This window comes from Jaculus jaculus, chromosome 18, assembly GCF_020740685.1.
Source record: "Jaculus jaculus isolate mJacJac1 chromosome 18, mJacJac1.mat.Y.cur, whole genome shotgun sequence".
In the NCBI taxonomy this organism is placed as follows: Eukaryota; Metazoa; Chordata; class Mammalia; order Rodentia; family Dipodidae; genus Jaculus; species Jaculus jaculus.
This window is the reverse complement of record NC_059119.1, coordinates 63,690,386-63,711,372: the sequence shown is the minus strand read 5'-3', so window position 1 is coordinate 63,711,372 and position 20,987 is coordinate 63,690,386. Positions and strand designations below refer to the sequence as shown.

Genomic DNA, 20,987 nt, shown 5'->3' with positions numbered 1-20,987 from the left:
GCCTTTACACCTGTCATTGCCTCTGCTGAGAAAGTCCTTTTCACAAGTATCTCATGGCTCATTCTCTCAGTTTCTTCAGGTATACTTAAATGTGATCTGATCTTGAAGAGGTCTTCAACAGCTATTCCATAATAGTCATAGGTTTCTCTGTTTCCTTTACAGCATCTGCTATGGTGTAACTACTATTTGTCCCCTCTGAAAAGTGTGTCTAAAAATGACTGTCAGTATTAGAAGGTAGAACACCTTTAAGGGAAATTAAAGTGATTAAAAGAGACTAATACTTCAAGGGAGTGTGATCATTTTCACAAGTGTGGTTTACTGTAAAGAAAGACCGTCTCTCGTGTCTTATTTATAACAGCAGAAAACAGACTAAGACAGCTAATTGGCATTCCACATCCGTTTATTATCTGTTGTATCATCTAGAAGGTAAGTTTCATGAGGCCAGCATTCTGTCAGGATTGTACATATTTAATACATATTTGTGGAATTAATAAATAAATAAATGAATCTTCATTCTCATTATTCATATCCTGAGCTGGAGAGGTGACTTGGCAGCTAAAAGCACTTGCTTGCAAAGTCTAATGACACAGGTTTGATTCCCCAGTGCCCACATAAAGACAGATACACAAGGTGGTACATGCATCTTGAGTTTGTTTGCAGTGGCTGGAAGCCCTCGTGCATCCAATCTCCTCCTCCCTTCTCTCTTCTCTCTTCTTCTTTTTCTCTCCTCTCCTCTCCTCTCCTCTTCTTTGCTTTTTGTCTCTCCTTTCAAATAAAATAAAAATATTTTTAAAATATGCATAGTTTTTCCCTTCAAAGAACTTTTGAGGAGTAAAAGGGGCAGGCAAACTAAACACTCAGTACATATGTAACACCATGAAGGATTTTTTAAAATATTTATTTAATATTTGAGAGAGAGAAAGAGACAGAGAGAGAGAATAGGCATGTCAGGGCCTATAACCACTGCAAACAAACTATAGATACATGTGCCCTCGTATGCATCTGGTTTACGTGGGTCCTGGAGAGTTGATCTGGGATCTGTTGGCTTTGCAGGCAAGTGCCTTAACCACTAAGCCATCTCTCCAGCCCACCATGAAGGATTATGAAGAAAGAATACTGTTACTTTCTTTTTTTCTGTGAACGAATACCTGACCAGAAGAAACTTGTGGAAAGGGGCTTATTTTGACTTACATTTTACAGGGTCATATTCATTAATGCCAGGAAGCATGGCAGCAGGAGCAGGAGGTCGAGCTGTTCACATTGCAGCCCATCAGGAAGTGGGGCTGGACTGTTGTACCTCAGCTCCCACCTTCAGTGTCCCACTTCTTCCAGCAAGGCTGTGCCACGTGAAGGTTCCACAACCTCCTTAAACACTGCCACCAGCTGGGGACCAAGTGTTCAAACACATGAGCCTATGGGGAACATTTACATTCAAACCACAACAAATACCAACAGATATCATTTAATTTCCAATTACTTGTGAGTTTCTTGATTTTTTTTCCTGCTTTTCCAGTTTCATTCTGTTTTAGTTGTAGTGCATGCTTTGTGTTATTTCTCTTGTTTTAAATGTATTGAGGTTTGTTTAAACTAGCATATGGTTCAGCCTGCAGAATGTTTCATATGTGATGGGATATAGTATACGTATTCTATGTTACACACATACACACATGCATGCTTGTTGCTGGGTTGTTTGGTGGAGTGCCATATGAGCACATTGGGTCTGGTTGGTTTATACTGATAATTAAGACTTCGTTTTCCTTTTCAAATTTATTTTTATTAACAACTTCCATGATTAAAAAAAATCCCGTGCTAACACCCTCCCTCCCCCACTTGCCCTTCTGAAACTCCATTCTCCATCATAGCCCTTCTCCATCTCAATCAGTCTCTCTTTTATTTGGTGTCATGATAATTTTCTCCTATTATGATGATCTTGTGTAGGTAGTGTCAAGCACTGTGAGGTCATGGGTATCCAGGCCATTTTGTGTCTGAGGGGAGCATGTTGTAAGGAATCCCACCCTTCTTTTGGCTCTAACTTTCTTTCCGCCACCTCTTCCGCAATAGAACCTGAGCCTTGGAAGGTGTGATGGAGATACTGCAGTACTGAGCACTCCTCTGTCACTTCTTTCCAGCACCATGATGCCTTCTGAGTCATCCCAAGGTCACTGCCATCTGAAAAGAGAAGCTTCTATACCAAAAGTGAAAGTAGCATTAATATATGGGTATATGAACATTAAGAGAAGTGCTTACTGGGCAGTTTGATAAGCATAGTATATACATTTAGCCAGACAACAGCAGACATTACACCCCTAGGCTCATGACTACCCCTGTTTTAAGTTTTCAGTATCAGGGATGTATTCCCTCCCATGGAGTGGGCCTCCAGTCCAATTAGAGGGTAGTTGGTTTCCAGCATGACAGATGTGCCACTATTGCACCCATTGGCTCATTTGGCCTGACTAGTGAAGTATAAGGCTTGCAGTGTCCACTGTTGAGTCTCTTCACAGTAATTTCTCTTTCTTCCATTGAACTGCATGCAGAATGGCCTCTTCTAGCTTTCTGTAAGCTGATCTAAATGGAGGAGGTGATCAGCTCAGTTCCAGCAGGATTTCTCAGTGGCCTTGCAGCCCAAGTATGTGCAGTCTTCAGCAATAGGGTCTTACCATCTATTCCTGGTGGGAAACCAAGAGCCTTGGCAATGGCCTGTAATGTTTTGGGGACATCAGGGACCGCCCTGGCCAAAAACTCACTGGAAGGTATCCTATCCTTGGCCCTGAAAATTTTCTAGCAACAATCTACAGGTCCTGAGATCCGTTGTCCAAAATAGTAGGTTTCCATATTATTTATTTGTATCCTCTTAGATTGTAATTAGCCCTCCCTCCACCTTTCCTTTACTCAGTCTCATCCCCCAACCTCACTTAGGCCTTTTCACCCCCATTAATCTATTCTTCTGCTTACATATACACAATACCATCCTATTAAATAACACCCTCCCTTCTTCTCTCTTCTCTTTATATCTTTTTTAGCTTATTGGCCTTTGCTACTGAGTTTTCTTCCTACTCACACAGAAGTCCAATCATCTGTAGCTAGGAGCCACATATGAGAGAACATGCGACGCTTGGCTTTCTGGGCTTGGGTTACCACATTTAATATAATCCTTTCCAGATCCATCCATTTTCCTGCAAATTTCATAACTTCATTTTTCTTTACCACTGAGTAGAACTCCATTGTATAAATGTGCCATATCTTCATTATCCACTCATCAGTTGAGGGACATCTAGGTTGGTTCTATTTCTCAGCTATTGTGAATTGAGTGGCAATACATGGTTCAGCAGGTATCTCTAAGGTAATGAGATGAGTCCTTAGGATATATATATATATAGCCTAGGAGTGCTATAGCTGGGTCATATGATAGATCAGTTTTTAGCTCTTAGGAACCTTCACACTGATTTCCACAATGGCTGGACCAGATTGTATTCCCATCAGCAGTGTAGAAGGGTTCCTCTCTTTCCACATCCTCGCCAGCATTTATGGTCATTTGTTTTCATGATGGTAGCCAATCTGACAGGAGTGTGATGGAATCTCAATGTAGTTTTAATCTGCATTTCCCTGATGACTAGGGATGTAGAACATTTTTTTAGATGCTTATATGCCATCCATATTTCTTCTTTTGAGAACTATTTAGCTCCATAGCCCATTTTTTAAATTTTTGAGTTCTTTGTATATCCTAGATATTAATCATCTTTCACATGTATAGCTGGCAAAGATTTTTTCCCATTCTGTAGGTTGCTTCTTTGCTTTATTCACAGTGTCCTTTGCCGTACAAAATCTTTGTAATTTCATAAGGTCCCAGTGGTTAATCTGTGGTTTTATTGCCTGAGCAATTGGGGTTATATTCAGAGTCTTTGCCAATACCAATATGTTTAAGGGTTTCCCCTACTTTCTCCTCTAGCAGCTTCAGAGTTTCAGGTCTGATGTTAAGGTCTTTAATCCATTTGGACTTAATTCTTGTGCATGGAGCGAGAGAAAATCTGTTTTTATCCTTCTACTGATACATATCCAGTTTTCCCAGCACCATTTGCTGAAGAGGCTGTCTTTTTTCCGATGAGTATATTTGGCATTTTTATCGAATAACAGGTGGCTATAGCTACCCAGACTTACTTCTGGGTCCTCTATTCTGTTCCATTGATATACATGTCTGCTTTTGTGCCAGTACCATGATGTTTTTGTTACTATGGCTCTGTAGTATAGGTTAAAATCAGGTATGGTGATACCACCAGCCTTATTTTTGTTGCTCAGTATTGTTTTAGATATTTGAGATTTTTTTGTGCTTCCAAATGAATTTTTGGATTTTTTTTTTTTTCTATTTCCATGAAGAATGTTGTTGGGATTTTGGTGGGAGTTGCCTTAAATGTGTAGATCACTTTTGGTAAGATTGCCATCTTTACAATATTCTGATCCAGGAACAGGGATATTTTTCCATTTCCTAGTGTCTTCTGCAATTTCTCTCTTGAGTGTTTTCAAGTTTTCATTGTGGAGATCCTTACTTCCTTGGTTAGGTTTATTCCAAGATACTTTATTTTCTTTGATGCAATTTTGATTGGGAGTGATTCTCTGATTTTATCCTCTGTGTGTTTGTTGTTAGCATATAGGAAGGCTACTTATTTCTGTGTATTTATTTTATATCCTGCTACATGGTTATAGGTGTTATTTAGCTTTAACAGTTTGCTGGTAGAATCTCTAGAGTCCTTTATTTATAGAACCATGTCATCTATAAATAATGATAATTTGATCTCTTCCTTTCCACTTTGTGTGCGTCTCTTGCCTTATTGCTATGGCTAAGACTTCCAGTAATATATTAAATAAAAGTGGGGATAGTGGACACCCTTGTCTTGTTCCTGATTTTAGTGGAAAAGCTTCCAATTTTTCCCAGTTTAGTAATATGTTGGCTGTAGGCTTGTCATAAATAGCCTTTATTATATTGAGATATGTTCCTTCTATTCCCAGTCTCTGTAGGACTTTTATCATGAAGGGATGTTGGATTTTGTCAAATGCTTTTTCTGCATCTAATGAGATGATCATGTGGTTTTTGTCCTTCAGTCCATTTATATAATGAAATACATTTATCGATTTGCGTATGTTGAACCATCCCTCCATCTCTGGGATAAAGCCTACTTGGTCGTGGTGAATGATCTTTCTGATATATTCTTATCTTCTGTTGGCCAATATTTTGTTGAGAATTTTTGCATCTATGTTCATGAGGGAGATTGGTCTGTAATTTTCTTTTTTTGTTCTATCTTTGCCTGGTTTTGGTATCAGGGTGATGCTGGCTTCATAGAAGGAGTTTGGTAGGATTCCTTCTTTTTCTATTCTATGGAAAAGCTTAAGAAGGTCTGGTAAAATTCATCAGTGAATCCATCTGGGCCTGCACTTTTTTTAGTTGGGAGTTTTTTGATATCTGATAGGATCTCCGTACTTGTTATAAGTCTACTTAAGTGATTAATCTCATTTTGATTTAATTTAGGTAGATCATATAAATCAAGGAAATCATCCATATCTTTCAGATTTTCATACTGAGTGGAGTGTATGTTTTTATAGTATGTTCCTATGATTTTTTTGAATTTCTCTGGTATCTGTTGTGATGTTGCCTTTTTCATTTCTAATTTTACTAATTTGTGTCTCTTCTCACTCTCTTTTGGTCAGATTTGCTAAGGGTTTATCAATCTTGGTTATCCTTTTAAAGAACCAACTCTTTCATTGATTCTTTGGATTTTTTTTTTTTTTTTTTGGTTTCTATTTCATTAATTTCTGCCCTAATCTTTATGATTTCTTCCCATCTACTGATTTTTGGTTTACCTTGTTGTTCTTTTTCCAAGGCTTTAAGGTGAAGCATTAGGTCTTTTACTTGAGACCTTTCCAATTTCTTAATATAGGCATTTAAAAGTACAAATTTCGGGCTGGAGAGATGGCTTAGTGGTTGAGCGCTTGCCTGTGATACCTAAGGACCCCAGTTTGAGGCTCGATTCTCCAGGACCCACGTTAGCGAGATGCACAAGGGGGTGCATGCATCTGGAGTACGTTTGCAGTGGCTGGAAGCCCTAACACACCCATTCTCTCTCTCTCTCTCTCTCTGCCTCTTTCTCTGTCACTCTCAGATAAAAATGAACAAAAAAAATTTTTTTAAGTATAAATTTCCCTCTTAGGACTGCCTTCATTGTGTCCCAAAGGTTTTAGTATGTTGTGTTCTCATTATCATTTGACTCTGAATTTTTTGATTTCCTTCTTGATTTGTTCATTGACCCATTCATCATTTAGTAGTGTATTATTTAGTTTCCATGATTTTGTGTGTGCTCTATAGCTTTTCTTGCTATTGTAGTTTGATTCCACTGTGGTCAGATAGAATGCAAGGAATTATTTAAATAATTCTATATTTGTTAAGATTTGCTTTGTGTCCTAATATGTGGTCTGTTTTAGAGAATGTTCCATGTGCTGCTGAAAATAATATATATTCTGCAGCATTTTGATGAAATGTCCTGTATATATCTGTTAGGTCCATTTCTTCTATGACTTCATTTAATCCAGATGTCTCTCAGTTTATTTTTTTTTTCATTTTTATTTATTTATTTGAGAGTAACAGACAGAGAGAGAATGAGGCAGATAGAGAGAGAGAATGGGTGTGCTAGGGCCTCCAGCCACTGCAAATGAACACCAGATGTGTGTGCCCCCTTGTGCATCTGACTAATGTGGGTCCTGGGGAATCGGGCCTCAAACTGGGGTCCTTAGGCTTCACAGGCAAGGGCTTAACAGCTAAACCATCTCTCCAGCCAAAGCCCTTTGTTTTTTTTTTTATTTTTATTAACAATTTCCATGATTATAAAAAAACAATCCGTGGTAATACCCTCCCTACCCCACTTTCCCCTTTGAAACTCCACTCTCCATCATATCCCCTTCCTATCTCAATCAGTCTCTCTTTTATTTTGATGTCATGATCTTTCCTCCTATTATGATGGTCTTGTGTAGGTAGGGTCAGGCACTGTGAGGTCATGGATATCTAGCCCATTTTGTGTCTGGAGGAGCACGTTGTAAGGAGTCCTGCCCTTCCTTTGGCTCTTACAGTCTTTCCACCACCTCTTCCACATTAGACCCTGAGTCTTGGAAGGTGTGATAGAGATATTACAGTACTGAGCACTCTAGTCACTTCTTTCCAGCACCATGATACCTTCTGAGTCATCCCAAGGTCACTGCCATCTGAAAAGAGATGATTCTTTACCAAAAGTGAGAGTAGCATTAATATATGAGTATGAACATTAAGAGAAGTGCTTACTGGGCAGTTTGATAAGCATAGTATATACATTTAGCCAGACAGCAACAGACGTTACACCCCTAGGCTCATGACTATCCCTGTTTTAAGTTTTGAGTATCAGGAATGTATTCCCTCCCATGGAGTGGGCCTCCAGTCCAGTTAGAGGGCAGTTGGTTTCCACCATGACTCTCTCTTTATTTTTTCCCGGGATGACCTGTCAATTGATGAGAGTGGGGTGTTGAAGTCATCCACTACCACTGTGTGTGGTGTTATTGTGACCTTAGTTCTAATAGCGTTTGTTTGATGAATTTGGGAGCCCCATGTTAGGTGCATATATGTTTAGGATTGTAATGTCCTCCTGTTGGAATGTGCCTTTAATCAATATAAAGTGACCTTATTTATCTTTCCTAACTAATGTTGGACTGGAGTCTACCTTGTCAGATATTAGGATAGCAACCCCTGCTTCTTTTGTAGGCCCATTTGCTTGAAACATCATTTTCCAACTTTTCACCCTAATTGGTGTCCATCCTTTGTAGAAAGGTGAGTTTCTTGGCAGCAACAAATTGAAGGATCTGCTTTTTAACCCAGTCTGCAAACTGATGTCTTTTGGCTGGGGCATTGAGGCTGTTGATATCAAAACATATTATTAAAAGGTATATATTTATTTTTGCCATTTTTTTGTAGTTCTTCCCATTTTACCTTTTCTTTCTTGTATTAACTAGTATTTGAGTATGGCTTGCTTTTTCCAGGTTCCTTATATGTGCTTTTCTTTCTCTTCAGCATGGAGGATTCTTTTTTCTGTAGAGCTGGTTTTGTCTTCAAATATTCCTGTAGCCTGCTTTTGTTGTGGAATGTCCTTATCTCCATTTATTTGAATGGATAGCTTTGCAGAATAAAATAACCTTGGTTGAAAGTTGTTATTTTGGGCTGGAGAGATGGCTTAGCAGTTAAGCGCTTATCTGTGAAGCCTAAGGACCCTGGTTGGATTCCCCAGGACTTATATAAGCCAGATGCACAAGGAGGCACATGCGTCTGGAGTTCGCTTGCAGTGGCTGGAGGCCCTGGTGCACCCATTCTCTCCTTTTCTCTCTCTCTCAAATAAATAAATGAAAATAAGCAAAAAATTAAAAAATATATTTAAAAAAAAATTGTTATCTTTCAGAACTTGAAATACATCCATCTGAGCCCTTCTGGCTTTTAAAGTTTGTGCTCAGTAATCCGCTGTAATCCTGATAGCCTTGCCTTTGTAGGTAACTTGATTTTTCTCTTTAATGCTTTCAATATTTTTTCTTTGGTTTGTATGTTTGGTGGTTTAATTATAATATGGCGAGGAGAGGTTCTTTCCAGGTTTTGTCTGGTTGGTGTTCTAAAGGATTCCTATATCTGCATTGGCACCTCTTTCCCAACTTTGGGGAAATTTTCTTCTGTGATTTTGTTGAAAACACCTACTATGCCTTTGGAGTAAAATTCTTCTCCTTCTACTCTACTCTGTCATGTTTAATCTTTTCATAGTGTCCTCAATATCTTGAAATTCCCATTCATACTTTCCTATTAGTTTTGTCTTTCTCTTTGTTGGACTGTATTAGATCTGCCACCTGGTCTTCTAGTTTAGATATTCTGTCCTCTCCTTCATCCATTTTACTAGTGAGATTTTCTACAGAGGTTTGTTTGTTTGTTTGTTTGTTTTTTCTGTTGAGGTAGGGTCCCACTTTAGTTCAGGCTGACCTGGGATTCTCTGTGTAGTCTCAGGGTAGCCTTGAACTCACAGTGATCCTCCTACCTCTGCCTCCCAAGTGCTGGGATTAAAGGCGTGCACCACCATGTCCGGCTTCTACAGATTTTTTTATTTCATTAACTGTGTTCTTCATAGCTAGTAATTTGGACTGGTTTTTCTTTATTACTTGTATTTCCTTATTTATGTCTAGTATTGACCTCTTTATTATTTCATTAAATGTGTGTCCTGTGTCTTCTTTGATTCCTTTGATTTCCTTTTTCATTCCTTTGATTTCCTCTTTGACTTCTTTGAGCATATTTATAATCATTCTTTTGAAATCTTTCTCAAGCATTTCCTCTAACTCATTCTCACTGGAGGTCATTTCTGATGCATTAATACTTTTTGATGGATTTATATTGTCTTGATTTTTGGTGTTTCTTGTGTTGTAATATATATTTTTTTGCATCTTGGATTAATTTAATGCCTGGATTTTTTAGTTAGCTGCAGTATTATTAGATGTATCAATCCATCTGATGTTATATATCTTCATGGTAGGAGCTTAAGGTGCTAGGTGTGGCTCTCAAGACTCTCAGAGTATCTACAAAAGTGACCCTAGGTGTTGGGTTTGCCTGCTATGAGAGTATTCAAGTAGTCTGAGTGGAACAAAATACAGGCAGATTCTAAAATTTAACTAAACAATGTACACTTTCAATGAAAAACAGCACAGAGTATTTATGCAAGAGTAAGTATTATGACATCCAGATCCTCTAGCTGTCCCTTAGGGTGTGTGGTGCCCCACACCCTTAATCCTGTCAACAGGGAGATTAAGGTTCTGGTCTGTTGAGGGTTCCAAGTCAGCTTGTGACCAAGTGAGACCCTTCTCTAATGTACAACAGAAGAGGAAGCAAAGCCACTATAAATCAAGAAGCAACAAATAACAAGCCCAAACTATAACCTATTTAAGAATGGCATATCTGAGCCAGGCGTAGTGGCACACGCCTTTAATCCCAGCACTCAGGAGGCAGAGGTAGGAGGATTGCCATGAGTTCAAGGTCACCCTGAGACTACATAGTGAATTCCAGGTCAGCCTGGGCCAGAGTGAGACCCTACCTCAAAAAAAAAAAAAAAAAAAAAAAAGAATTGCAAATCTGGGCCGGGCATGGTGGTGCACGCCTTTAATCCCAGCACTTGGGAGGCAGAGGTAGGAGGATCGCCATGAGTTTGAGGCTACTCTGAGACTACATAGTTAATTCCAGGTCAGCCTGGGCCAGAGTGAGACCCTACCTTGAAAAACCAAAAAAAAAAAAAAAAAAAAAAAGGCAAATCTAACATATAATTTATCCTGATATGGAAAGTGCAATTAGCACTTCTGGTTCAGGTCTATATACTTATTTGGTGGGCACTGACCTGGTGTAATCCCAGTTACCTTTTGGGATGATTTTGGTCTCAGTTATGCTACGCTCCTGCTTGGGTCCCTCTTTGGTGCACTGTGGGTTCAAGTAGGCTGGCTGGGTCATTGGATTGCTGCTCTGGTCCCTGGTGCTGGGTGCCGTGAGCTCCCTTCACCAGGTCTCTGGCGCTTTCAGGTGCTTGCGCTGGCGGTGGGGAGGGGAGGCTGTGGATGGTGGCTCTAGTTCTCCTGCTGGTCCACGTGATCCTCTGTTGGTCCCTGTGGTTCTTCACGTTTCTTGAGTTTGCAAAGAGCTCCAGTGTGAGTGGAAAATCCCCTCACCTACTTTTCCTGTGGCTCAAGTCAAGCCTGGCAGCAGCTGTGGCCCCATGGACCTGTTGCCACTGCTGAAGCTGCTTCTGCTTGCCTGTGTGGGCTCTGGATGTTCTGGATCTGTCCTACTTCTCTGCTGCTGTTGGTAATTTCTTATATACCTCACTTTTTAGTAGAAGAGGGTATTTTGCTGGGCTTTCTTTTTTTTTTTTTTTTTTTTTTTTTGGCTTTTTCTCCCCTAGGCTGCTTTGTCATGGTTCCTATGCTACCATCTTAACTGGAAGTCCTTCACTTTCCTTTTGATTCCTCTAATTTTTCTACTATTATTGAAAATGTCCACTATTGAATTGTTCACTATGCCATTTCTTTTTTTGTTTGTTTGTTTTGTTTTGTTTTCTGAGGTAAGGTCTCACTGTAGCCCAGACTGACCTGTAATTCACTATGGAGTCTCAGGGTGGCCTCGAACTCACAGCAATCCTCCTACCTCTGCCTCCCAAGTGCTGGGATTAAAGGCGTGTGCCACCTTGCCGGGCTTTTAAACTTTTCTTTTTTTTTTTTTTTGCCTTTTCTTATAATTGTTGCTTTATGTATTTTGGTGCTTTATTGTCATGTACATATATGTTTATAATTGTTATATGTTTTTGTAGGATTGACCCTTTTATCATTATGAAATATTGCTTTTTATATCAAGTAACTTTTATTTTGCTCTAAAGTTTATTTTAACCAATATTAAAATAGTCATTCTTCATTTTGTATGGTTTCTAATTCTATGGCTTATCCTTTTCCACCCTTTTACTTTTTTTTTTTTTTTATAAAATTTTTTATTTATTTATTTGAGAGCGACAGACACAGAGAGAAAGACAGAGGGAGAGAGAGAGAATGGGTGCGCCAGGGCTTCCAGCCTCTGCAAACGAACTCCAGACGCATGCGCCCCCTTGTGCATCTGGCTAACGTGGGACCTGGGGAACCGAGCCTCGAACCGGGGTCCTTAGGCTTCACAGGCAAGCGCTTAACCGCTAAGCCATCTCTCCAGCCCATCCACCCTTTTACTTTTATTTGTATCTTTAGATTTATTGTTTCTCTCTGTTTGAGGGGGAGGGCAGTATTGAAGCAGGGTCTCACACTAGCTTAGGCTGAACTGGAACTCACTGCTTTGTCCATGCTGGCCTTAAACTTACCCTCCTGAGTGCTGCAGTTGAAGGTATGCACCATCACACATGGCAATTTCTCTTTAAAAAAAAAATGCAACCCATTATTTTTTATCTTTTGACCAGATTATTTAATCCACTCTTATTGTTACTGATATAGTGGGAATTATAGCTATCATTACATTCTAGTCTGTTTGTATACCTTGTGTCTATTTGTTCCTGGGTTCTTAGTCTACTCTGTATTGTTTTATTTTGCACTTCATCATTAAATGGAATTTATCTAGTATCCTTATGATGGTTGCTCTAGTCTATCATATACATCTTACTATATGAGCATCAGTTTTAGATTTGAATTTGTATGATTCTAACAACATAAAGAAGTGTTACTGCTACACAGTTATAACTTTTCCCCCTCCATTTTTTTTCTTTTCTTTCTTTCTTTTTTTTTTTTAAATTGGCTCAGGCTGATTTGGAATTCACTATATAGTATCAGGGTGTCCTTGAACTCACAGCCATCCTTCTACCTCTGCCTCCCGAGTGCTGGGATTAAAGGTGTGTGCCACCATGTCCAGCTTGCTTTTTAATTTTTTTTTTTAAAAATGTCTTATTGTTTAAGAGAGAGGTAGAGAGAGAAAAAAAGAATGGGTGCATCTAGCCACTGTAAATGAACTCCAGACACATGCACCACTCTGTGCATCTGGCTCATGTGGGTACTGGCTTCGCAGGCAAGAATCTTAACCACTAGGCCATCTCTCCAACCCATCTTTAAATATTTTATTTATTTATTTGAGAGAAAGTGAGAGAAATTGGCATGTAGAGAGAATGGGCACACCAGAGCCTCCAGCCACAGCAAATGAACTTCAAGTGCATGTGCTACCTTGTGCATCTGGCTTACATAGGTCCTGGGGAATTGAACTCGGGTTCTTTAGTCTCATAGGCCTTAACCTCTAAGCCATCTCCCCAGCCCATATAATTGTTTTGTTAAAAACATTTATTTATTTATTTGAGAGAGAGATAATGGGTGCACCGGGGCCTCCAGCTGCTGCAAATGAACTCCAGCTGCATGTGCTACCTTGTACATGTGACTTAACATGGGTCCTGGGGAATTAAACCTGGGTCCTTTGGCTTTGCAGGCAAATACCTTTACACCTAAGCCATTCCTCTAGCCCTAATTGCTTTTTAAATTGAGAAGAATTGAGGAAATATGTGTTTGTGTTGTTTATAATTACATTTACTAATGCTAATTGTTTTTTATTTATGTTGCTTTAAATTATATAGGGATACTTGCTTCAGCTTGAAGAACATCCATTGTTTTTTTTGGGAGACAGGTCTAATAGCAACAAATTCTCAGGGTTTTTTTTAGGGTGGGGGTAGGCTCTCACTCTAGCCCAGGCTGACCTGGAATTCACTCTGTAGTCTCAGGGTGGCCTTGAACTCACAGGGATCCTCCTGAGTGCTGGGATTAAAGGTGCACTCTGCCATGCCCAGCTCAAATTCTCAGTTTTTTATCTACAAAAAAATTTATTTTTCCTTTATTTTGAAAGATATCTTTTCTAGAGCTAAGCTGAGTCAGGAGCATCATGAATCTGAAGCCTGCTTGGGCAACATAAATATAATGTTTCAAGCTGGCTTTGGGCTACCTGGTGAGACCCTATTGCAAAAAAAGAAAAAAAAAAGGTACATAGATAGATATACATAAACATGCATACATGCACACACATCTTTTCTAGACAGAATTTAGGATTATTTTTACAGTAAATACATACCGTTGTTTTCTGTTCTTCATTGTGCGCACTGAGAAATCAGTTAATCTTGACAAGTTTCTCATTTTTGACATTCAGAATTTTTATCCTGACATTTTTAATTTTGGATCTCTTTGTGTTTATCTTATTTTACGCCTATTGAACTTCTGAATGTGTAGGTTACTGTTTTTCAATAAATTAAAGAAGTTTTCTGTCATTATTATTATTATTATTATTATTTGATTCTTCGAGTTAGGGTTTTACTCTAGTCCAAGCTGACCTGGAATTCACTATGTAGTCTCAGAGTGGCCTCAAACCGTGATCCTCCTACCTCTGCCTCCCAAGTGCTGGGTTTAAAGGCGTGCACCACCATGCCCAGCTTGTCATTATTTCTTTTAACCATTTTATTAATTAATTAATCTGAGAGAGAGAGATAAAGACAGATAGACAATGTACATGCCATGGCCTCTAACCACTGCAAAGAAACTCCAGGTGTATGTGTCATCATGTGCATCTGGCTTTTGTGGGTACTGGGGAATTGAACCTGTGTCCTTAGGCACACATTTTTTTTCTGCTTCTTTCTCTCTCTTCCTTCTACTATTCCATTATGTGTATTTGGTGGTATCCCACGTGTCTGAAACTGTTCATTTTTCTTTTTTAATGTTTTTATTTATTTATTCGTGAGCAACAGAGAATAGGTGCATCAGGGCCTCTAGCCACTATAAATGATCTCTAGGTGTACCCAGCTGTTAAGCTATATTAAAATGCTGGTTGATTGTTCAGCTGTTTCTGACAATGCCTGTGGTGTAAGTTTCTGTACAAATTAATGCGATCAAATTGTGGCTTAGTTTGAAGCAGTAGTTTCTGAGGCCCCTCCTGACTATCTGTTTTGACCACAGAAAGGTTCATCTCCATGGTTACCCTTTCCTTTTCTTCTTGCCAGCCAGTTGAACAGTTAAGTTGTATTTTTTTTCTTTTTTGATCTTCATTTTGCCACAAGTTTGCTGTTCTTGAACGTATCATTAATTATGATATTTTCCATATTTCATTTTAATGGGAGTCATTTCCTTTGGAAAAAAGATCAGGAACCTTGTGTTTTATGACTCCTTGTCCCCGTAGGTAGTCTCTGAGCCAGAGCTCTACCTAAGGAAGTTCATGGAAGTTTTCATTTTGTTTATCACATCATGTAACAAAGCATCTCTTCTCAACTAGAGTTTGAGAGGCTTTTTTTTATTTTTTATTTTTCCAGTGCTGGGGCCTGAACCCAGGGCCTTGAGCTTCCACTGAGCTAAGTCCCTAACCCCAAAGTTTTAAAGTCCTTACCATAGTCCTAACTTTTCCATGTGTTCCTAGTATACATCCTTCATTAAGTCTGCCTCAAGAACTCATTAAATATTAGTCCTAAACTCACATATTTGTAATTTTCCATATACATATAATTTATATGAGAGAAAGAGAGAAAGAATGGGCGTGCCAGGGCCTCCAGCCACTGCAAACGAACTCCAGACACCTGCGTCCCCTGTGCATCTGGCTTACATGGGTCCTGGAGAATCAAACTGGGGACCTTTGGCTTTGCAGGCAAATGCCTTAACCTCTAAGCAATCTCTCCAGTCCTTATATTTGTACATTTCTTATGAAGCAGTTTACCAATGCTGTCTGTCACCTGATTTTTTTTTTTAGATGTGTATATTCCTTTGTTTCTTTAAAGTAGACTATATCTATAACTGTGACAAGGGGTTGTCTGTATTAATTTTTGTCTTTCAGGTGAAAATGAGCTCTTCAATACGAAGAAAAGGCAAGCCAGGCAAAGGAGGTGGTAAAGGGTCTTCGAGAGGAGGAAGAGGAAGCAGGAGTCACAGTAATAAACCACATGGGGGCTGCGGTGGAGGTGGCGGTGGCGGCAGTGGCAATAGAAAAGCATCAAGTAGAATTTGGGATGATGGCGATGACTTTTGTATCTTCACTGAATCAAAGCGTTCATCCAGGTCATTAAACTTTTTGAATGTTCCAATGTGGAAATAGTATCAATCCCTAATGTATGGGACAACAGATGGCCAAGAGGGTCAAAAAGCCAAGTAATTCTGGTCACACTGTTCTCATCTAAAATCCTGGCAGTCTTATTGTACTTTTTGTAATGCGTGGTAGTAAATCACAGCCTTTTTGTGGTTGGGAGAGGGATGTAGGTTGAAATCTGAAGTTAATTTTAACTACCATGTGACACTGACCTGAGTGAAATAGTGCTGTTGAGCCCAATGTTATATGCTAGAAAAGACAAAAGTGCTAAAAATTTTAAAATTTAAGTATTGTGTATACACTATAGGTTGGTGTTAAAATCTAACAGCTCCAGGGCTGGAGAGATGGCTTAGCAATTAAAGCGCTTGCCTGTGAAGCCTGAAAACTCATATTTGAATCTCCAGGTCCCATGTAAACCAGATACCCAGTGATGCAAGTGCGCAATGTCACACATGTGCACAAGGGGTCACACATGTCTGGAATATATTTGCAGTGGCTGAAGGCCCTTGCATGCCCATTCTCTCTTTCTCTTTCTCTCTCTCAAATAAGTAAAAAAAAAAAAAAAAAAAAAAAAAAAAAAAAAAAATAAAAAAGAATCAAACAGCTCAAAATGCGACTTAACTCTGTTCTATCTTTCTAGGTGATGGGTTCCATACATTCCAGCTACATCAGCCATCATCTGATGGTAGTTCATGTGGTGACCAGTAACAGATATCATGTCCAAACTGCTCTTATACACAGTGTTTTGGTTTTGGCTTGTGTGTGTGTGTGTGCACATGTGCGGAGGGCAGACTGTCCTCCTCTCTCACTCTTCTGTGTTGCATTCTTTTTTTAATTAATTTATTTTTCTTTAACAACTTCCATGATTGTAAACAATATCCCATGATAATGCCCCCCCCACTTTCCCCTTTGAAACTACTCTCCATCATATCCTCTCCCCCTCTCAATCAGTCTCTCTTTTATTTTGATGTCATCATCTTTTCCTCCTGTTATGATGGTTTTGTGTAGGTAGTGTTAGATGCTGTGAAGTCATGGGTATCCAGGCCATTTTGTGTCTGCAGGAGCACGTTGTAAGAAGTCCTACCCTTCCTTTGGCTCTTATATTCTTTCCACCACCTCTTCCACAATGGACCCTGGGCCTTGGAAGGTGTGATAGAGACGTTTCAGTGCTGTGCACTCCTCTGTCACTTCTTCCCAGTACCATGATGCCTTCTGAGGTCACTGCCATCTGAAAAGAGAAGCTTCTCTACCATAAGTGAGAGTAGAATTAATGTATGGGTATGAACATTAAGAGAAGTGTTTGCTGGGCAGTTTGATGAGAATAGTATATACATTTAGCCAGACAGCAGCAGACATTACACCTCTAGGGCTCATGACTATCCATGTTGTAGGTTTTCAGTATGAGGGATGTATGTATTCCCTCTCGGGGAGCTGGCCTCCAGTCCAATTAGAGGGCAGTTGGTTTCCACCATGACAGATGTGCCACTATTGTGCCCGTTGGCTCATTTGGCCTGGCTGGCCAAATATAAGGCTTGCAGTGTCCACTGTTGAGTATCTTCACTGGTGATTTCTTTCTCCCATTGAGCTGCATGTAAAATGGCTTCTTCCAGCTTTCTATCAGCTGATCTACATGGAGGAGGTGATCAGCTCAGTTCCAGCAGGATTTCTCAGTGGCCTTGCAGCCCAAGTATGTGGAGTCTTCAGCAATAGGGTCTTGCCATCTATTCCTGGTGGGAAACCAAGGGCTTTGGCAATGGCCTATAATGTTTTGGGGCATCAGGGACCTCCCTGGCCAACAACTTACTGGAAGGTATCCTATCCCTGGCACTGAAAATTTTCTAGCAACAATCTACAGCTCCTGAGTGTTCCATTATCCAAAAAAAGTAGGTTCCCATATGATTTATTTATATCCTCTTAGATTTTAGTGAGCCCTCCCTCCACCTTTCCTTTACTCAGTCTCTTCCCCTGACCTCACTTAGGCCTTTTCACCCCCATTAATCTGTTCTTCTACTTACATATATACAATACCATCCTATTAAGTAACCCCCCTCCCTTCCTTTCTATTCCCTTTATATCTCCTTTCTAGCTTACTGGCCTCTGCTACTAAGTTTTCTTCCTACTCACATAGAAGTCTAATCATCTGTAGCTAGGATCCACATATGAGAGAAAACATGCGACATTTGGCTTTCTGGGCCTTGATTACCTCACTTAGTATAATCTTAAAAAAAAAATGTTTATTTGTAAGGACAGAGAGAGAGAGGGAGAGAGAGAAGGTGTATCAGATACTGTGCATCTGCTTTATGTAGGTACTGGGAATCAAACCCAGGTCGTTGGGCTGAGCCATCACTCCATCCCTGTTTTATCATTGCAGTAGTCTTTCACTGAACCCAGAGCTGCCATTTTCAGTCAGACTGGGGTTCAGTGAACCCCAGCAATTTTCCTGTCTCTGCTTCCCACAGAACTAGGGTTGCTGGTATGCATGGCCACACCCAGCCTTTTTAATTAGGTGCTGGGGATCCAACAGGCCATCTCAGGCTCTCTGAAATTCTCATGCTTGCGTGGTAAATGCCACTACCTGCTGAGTCATTTCACTGATCCCTTATGTTCAGTCTTTGACTAATGAAGGACAATACGATTTCTAGTAATTCTAGTGAGCATTTAATAAAAGTAAATCTAACTAGCATATATTATGCATTGTAAATACAAAGTTCTCATTGTCTAAAGTGCACTGAGTTGCTAATGGTATTCTTGGAGACAGACTTCCCCAGAGCCATACATAAACACATACATACGCATAGTCATGGGAATAACTCAACCAAATATTAATTTAAAAGTAACATAAGTGAATTCTAGGTTTAACTGTAGCATACAAACCTTAAGGTAAGTGAATTCATCTGTATACATTCATTTAAATGAAATATTTTTAAAGTTTTTTTTAAAGATCAAATGTGAAAGTTGTGTATAGCAGCTCACACCTGTAATTCCAGTACTAGAGGCAGGAGGATCAGGAGTTCAGGGTCATTCTTAGCTGAATCGTAAGCTGAGACCTTCCCCCCCCAAAAAAAAGTCATGGGTTGTGATTGATTATTCATCCTGAAAAATCAGCAATGAAGGCAAAGTCTAGGGATACACAAAAAAGTGAGGGGCAAGATAGGAGTATGTGAAGCCACTCCCCTTTTTAATTAATTATGAGAAAATCCTTTTTTTTTTTTAGTTTTTTGAGGTAGGGTGTCGCTGTAGCCAGACTGACCTGGAATTTATTATGTAGTCTCAGGCTGGCCTTGAACTTAACAACGATCCTCCTACCTCTGCCTCCCAAGTGCTGGGATTAAAGGCATGTGCCACCATGTCCAGCAGAAAATGATTATTTGTACAATTAAGAAACAATGTTAATTTGGGTGTATATAAGATATGGCCAAGTAAGATGGTGCCCAATTGTTTTCAAAGTGGTTACCTAATATAAAATGAAATAAATACTCATTATCTGTGGCTTATTTGTTTTCTTTTTGTTTTTTTGTTTTTTTGAGGTAGAGTCTCACTTTAGCCCAGGCTGACCTGGAATTCACTATGTAGTTTTAGACTGGCCTTGAACTCACAGTGATTCTTCTACCTCAGCCTCCCGAGTGCTGGGATTAAAGGTGTGCACCACACACCTGGCTTCTTTATGGCTTATTTTCCTTTCTTCTCTTTCTCTCTTTCCTCCTCCCTCCCTCTCTGCCTCTCCCCCCAACCCCTGTGTGTGTGTGTGTGTGTGTGTGTGTGTGTGTGTGTGTGTGTGTATATGAGAATGCCAGGGTCTCTTGCCTCTGCAAATGAATGCCTGTCCAATTTTATGTGGATGGCTAGGGAATTGATCCCAGGCCAGCAGGCTTTGCAAGTAAGCACTTTTAACCACTTAGCCATTTCCCCAGCCCCAATTTTCAAAGTTCTGAAAATGTAGCCATCATTGACATTTCTTTTTCTTGAAGTTTCCTGTGTTGGGGAAGCCATATTTAATGATTAAGAATCAGATTGTTTTGTTTTTCCCAATAGTTCCATTATAATGAATTCTAATAAATACTATAAGAAATGGAGCTGGGCATGGTGGTGCACACGCCTTTAATCCCAGCAGTATGGAGGCTGAGGTAGGAGAATCGCTGTGAGTATAAGGTCAGCCTGAGACTACATAGTCGATTCCAGGTCAGCCAGGGCTAGAGCAAGACCCTACCTTGAAAACTCCCCCCCACCCCCCGCCAAAAAAGAGAGAGAATCTTCCAGGTATAGTGGCGCACACCTTTAATCCTAGAACTCAGGAGGCTGAGGTTGGAGGATTACCATGAGTTCCAGGTCAGCTTGGGCTAGAGCAAGACTCTGCTTCAAAGCAGACAAGAAAAGAAAAAGTTGTGGATCTTTTTAGTTATAGTCATCTGGCTTATGTTATGAATATCTGGGAACTGTGAGGGGAGTACAAAGGTTTTGATCACAAGTGAGGGTATAATTTTACTCTAATGTCCTTTGTAGACCCAGCAGTAGTAACATAAACAAAGGAGAGACACGCCCTAAATGGAAGCCCAAAGCCAAAGTACCTCTTCAGACTCTGCATATGACCTCAGAGAATCAAGAGAAAGTAAAAGCCCTTCTGCGGGACCTACAAGAACAAGATGCGGACGCTGGATCTGAGTGGAGTATTTCATTTGAATATATTATTAAGGAGTACATGTTGAAAGTGTGAAGAGCACTTTGGAGTACTGTATTAATTCTGGCCCTGTTGTAAGCATACAATTAGTTGGAAGTGAGCCAAGAGAAACACAAGAATAATTATTCAGCCACAGTTTGTTTTTAGTTTTTCTTTTTTTTTTTTTATAGATTTTTTTTTTTATTTATTTATTTGAGAGAGACAGACACAGAGAGAAAGACAGATAGAGGGGGAGAGAGAGAATGGGCGCACCAGGGCTTCCAGCCTCTGCAAACGAACTCCAGACGCATGCGCCCCCCTGTGCATCTGGCTAACGTGGGACCTGGGGAACTGAGCCTCAAACCGGGGTCCTTCGGCTTCACAGGCAAGCGCTTAACCGCTAAGCCATCTCTCCAGCCCCGTTTTTAGTTTTTCAAGGCAGGATCTCACTCTACCTCAGGTAGGGTCTCACTGTAGCCCAGACCGACCTGGAATTTACCATGAACTCTCAGGGTGGCCTCAAACTCACAGCAATCCTCCTACCTCTGCCTCCCGAGTGCTGGGATTAAAAGCATGCACCACCATGCCCGGCTTCAGCCAGTTTTTTAAATATGTTATTTAATTTGTTTGAGAAAGCGATAGAGAGAGTGGACACGCCAGGGCCTCTATAGCCATAGCCACTGGAAACAAACTCCA

General features: G+C 40.0%; 1 protein-coding gene across 5 annotated transcripts in view; it reads left to right on the top strand.

Moving 5' to 3' along the window:
- Dhx57 (DExH-box helicase 57) overlaps positions 1–20,987 on the top strand; it is a 79,176-nt gene that overhangs the window by 3,771 nt on the left and 54,418 nt on the right. For 4 of the 5 annotated variants that reach the window (XM_045137436.1, XM_004660051.2, XM_045137435.1 and 1 more), the window contains exons 2-3: positions 15,389–15,609; positions 20,138–20,296. In XM_045137436.1, coding sequence (XP_044993371.1) covers positions 15,395–15,609; positions 20,138–20,296 — 374 coding nt within the window. In that variant the 5' untranslated portion in view covers positions 15,389–15,394. Of the gene's footprint in view, positions 1–15,388; positions 15,610–20,137; positions 20,297–20,987 lie in introns of those variants that run through there. The other variant, XM_045137437.1, reaches the window with a different exon arrangement.